Here is a 2500-nt window from a genome sequence, read left to right as displayed (position 1 = left end):
GCCACAGTTGTAATGGATATGGAAGGCGATGTTGTTCAGAACACTTTAGCTTTCTTTGGGCCTGTGTACCTAAGCCCTGCGATAAAAGGGGATGGAGGCGGAAGACAAATCACAATTCGGCCGGGGTTATCATCAGGACTAAGGTCTCCCACTCCTTCGGAAGAAGAACTGATTATCTCATCTAGACAGCTTCAGGAAAATGCAAGGAAAGGTAGGATATCTATTTATTTGTTCTTAATTTTAATACTATCTAATAAAATCATTTGGTCTACGAACTGAAGTCATAAAATTTTGTTCAGCTCTCAGCCATGACTTAGAGTACAGTTTGTTAATAAATTATTGTATTCAATTGAATAGAGATTGTTAGGAAATCCACTGTACTCAGAACACCTTTGATGTTCTTTTTTTAATTCCCTAAATTTCTTTTTGGTTGTCTCGATTGCCTAGGTCGTAGAGCATTCGCTTCACATACAAAAGGGAGCGAGATAAATCCTGGGTGAAGTCGAGGTTTTTTCTAACCCCCCCCCCCCCCGCCCCCTGTCCACCCAGCAGTAGTTGGAAAGCCGAGTCTGCTAAATTTGACGGAAAGTACTTTGCAATAGCGTCCTATTTAAAGGGTATCGAGCAATTGCTATTGTTCGTTTCACGCTAAAGAAAGCAGGTTAAACTCCGGTTCTATGGACCTAATAACTCCGAAGATTAGCAAAAACAACAATTTGCTTTCTTTATCTGAAGAGGATATTCTGTTGCGCGTACTGTGACAAAACACAATTTGTTTCTTTTGGTAAAAAAAGCTTTTACTGCAATTATCGATCGATTAAGATGACTTTCAACTTGTCAAAAAGTCTCGACTATTTTTCGACAAGGATAAAATGTCAGTATTGTAGTATGAATGTTGTTACTAAGAAAGTGGGATAATGTTGGTATCTAATCATTCACCAGTTCATTTCGCATTCAAATGAAAAAAAAAAGAAATTCAATGGGTTGAAAATGTGATGTTAATGCTCTGTTAAAGTTTGGCCATCATTACAAAAGCATAGACAATAAAAAATTGCAATTTCGATTCGCCACGCCACATTCAGAAAAAAAGAACATGATTACAAAAAAACAAAAAACAAAAACAAAGGTCAGAACAAAACCAAAACAAAAACCGAGCTATTTTTTAAAAATTCGTTCAGTTAATTTCAAATCCAACAAATAAGAAATATAAATGTATTTTCATTTGGTTCATCAAAGTAGCATCTAGTCTGCGTTATTCTTTATGGTGATAGCAGCATTTGAAACAGACTCCTATTTAATGAACCACATATAATATGGGTTATAAGATTGAGAAGTAAAGAATCCAATATTATAATATTATAATCCATATTATTACGATAACCACTATACCTTCTTTGGTGAGTTTTTTTTTTTGTTTTACAATTCTTGAATTGTCTTGTTTTGGAATACTTCGCAGGGAAAATAATATATCACATCCCCAAAAATTACCTCTTCAGACATTTAAAATGATACTTTGATTATGAAAGAGTTGATTTTAAGTATTTTATTATACACGCTTTGTTCAGCTTAGAGGATTTTTAAAAAAAAAATCATTTTGTGTGTGTTGTTTTGATAAAGAAGAGCACTTGAAAGATTTCTCGTAATCTTCTTTAACCCATTGATGTGTTCTTGTTGGTATTTTTGTCTTATCTCTCGCACATCCGGTCGTTGTTGTTCTTTTTTTAAACATAGCTTATTATATAATACACATTACAGTTCTATAAATATTTACCTCCCCTCACTCCACATATGATTCACTGCATTCTTGACTCAATGGATAAGAAATAATACCTACACAAAACGTATAACAACATTATAATCATAATTAGTCTGTGAGTGTCGGCGAGTAAACCGCCTAATTAAGTGCTGTACATCTGTTGTAGACGTTACAAATACATTTTGTTACTATAATACAATGATAAGCTTTCTTAGCCCTTTATCAGCGACGGTCAATTTCAACTTTACCTAACATTGTTTCAAAGCTTTTCAACAAGAGGGCAGAAACAGCTATGGTCTGTTAAAACTTGATTTGAGGTTACTTGGTGAAAACGATTGGGTTTACAGGTCTATTTTTTACATGTAACGGAAGACAAAGTCAAATGTGATGTGAACGCAATTTTAGCCAGGCTGGATAAAGGTTAAGACGTTGACACAACTTGCTGAGGGCGAGTATCTTGTTTCTTGTTGCCATGACTACGAGAGGCGGCACCTATTATGTGATAATAATATTGTAGTGTAGTCGTAAGTACATCCAAGCCTTACATGATTCATAAATCTTGGGAACTCCTATCGAAAATCTAAGTGGTTCCTGGTGTGTATTATAATGTGTATTTTAGTGGGAACTGAAACACTCCACTAATTACTATTATCATTATCGCACTTGTTCTGTGGGTCAGTTTTATGGTGTAGCTTATGCCTGAGACCATAAATTAATGTCTATGTGGAGTGTTTGACAAAATCT

At 34.8% G+C, this 2500-nt stretch overlaps 1 protein-coding gene across 2 annotated transcripts in view; it reads left to right on the top strand.

Moving 5' to 3' along the window:
* The window catches only part of LOC144966499 (uncharacterized), a 32482-nt gene that overhangs the window by 7021 nt on the left and 22961 nt on the right, over window positions 1-2500 (top strand). For both annotated transcript variants that reach the window (XM_078903107.1, XM_078903108.1), the window contains exon 2: window positions 1-211. This exon is cut by the window's left edge and continues 1473 nt beyond it. In XM_078903107.1, the coding sequence (XP_078759233.1) occupies window positions 1-211 (211 nt within the window). The remainder of the gene's footprint in view (window positions 212-2500) is intronic.

This window comes from Berghia stephanieae, chromosome 2 (genome assembly GCF_034508935.2).
Source record: "Berghia stephanieae isolate SIO BIC M18660-M18661 chromosome 2, UCSD_Bste_1.3, whole genome shotgun sequence".
NCBI lineage: Eukaryota > Metazoa > Mollusca > Gastropoda > Nudibranchia > Aeolidiidae > Berghia > Berghia stephanieae.
The sequence above is the reverse complement of the archived record's forward strand: the minus strand, read 5'-3'. Positions and strand labels throughout refer to the sequence as shown.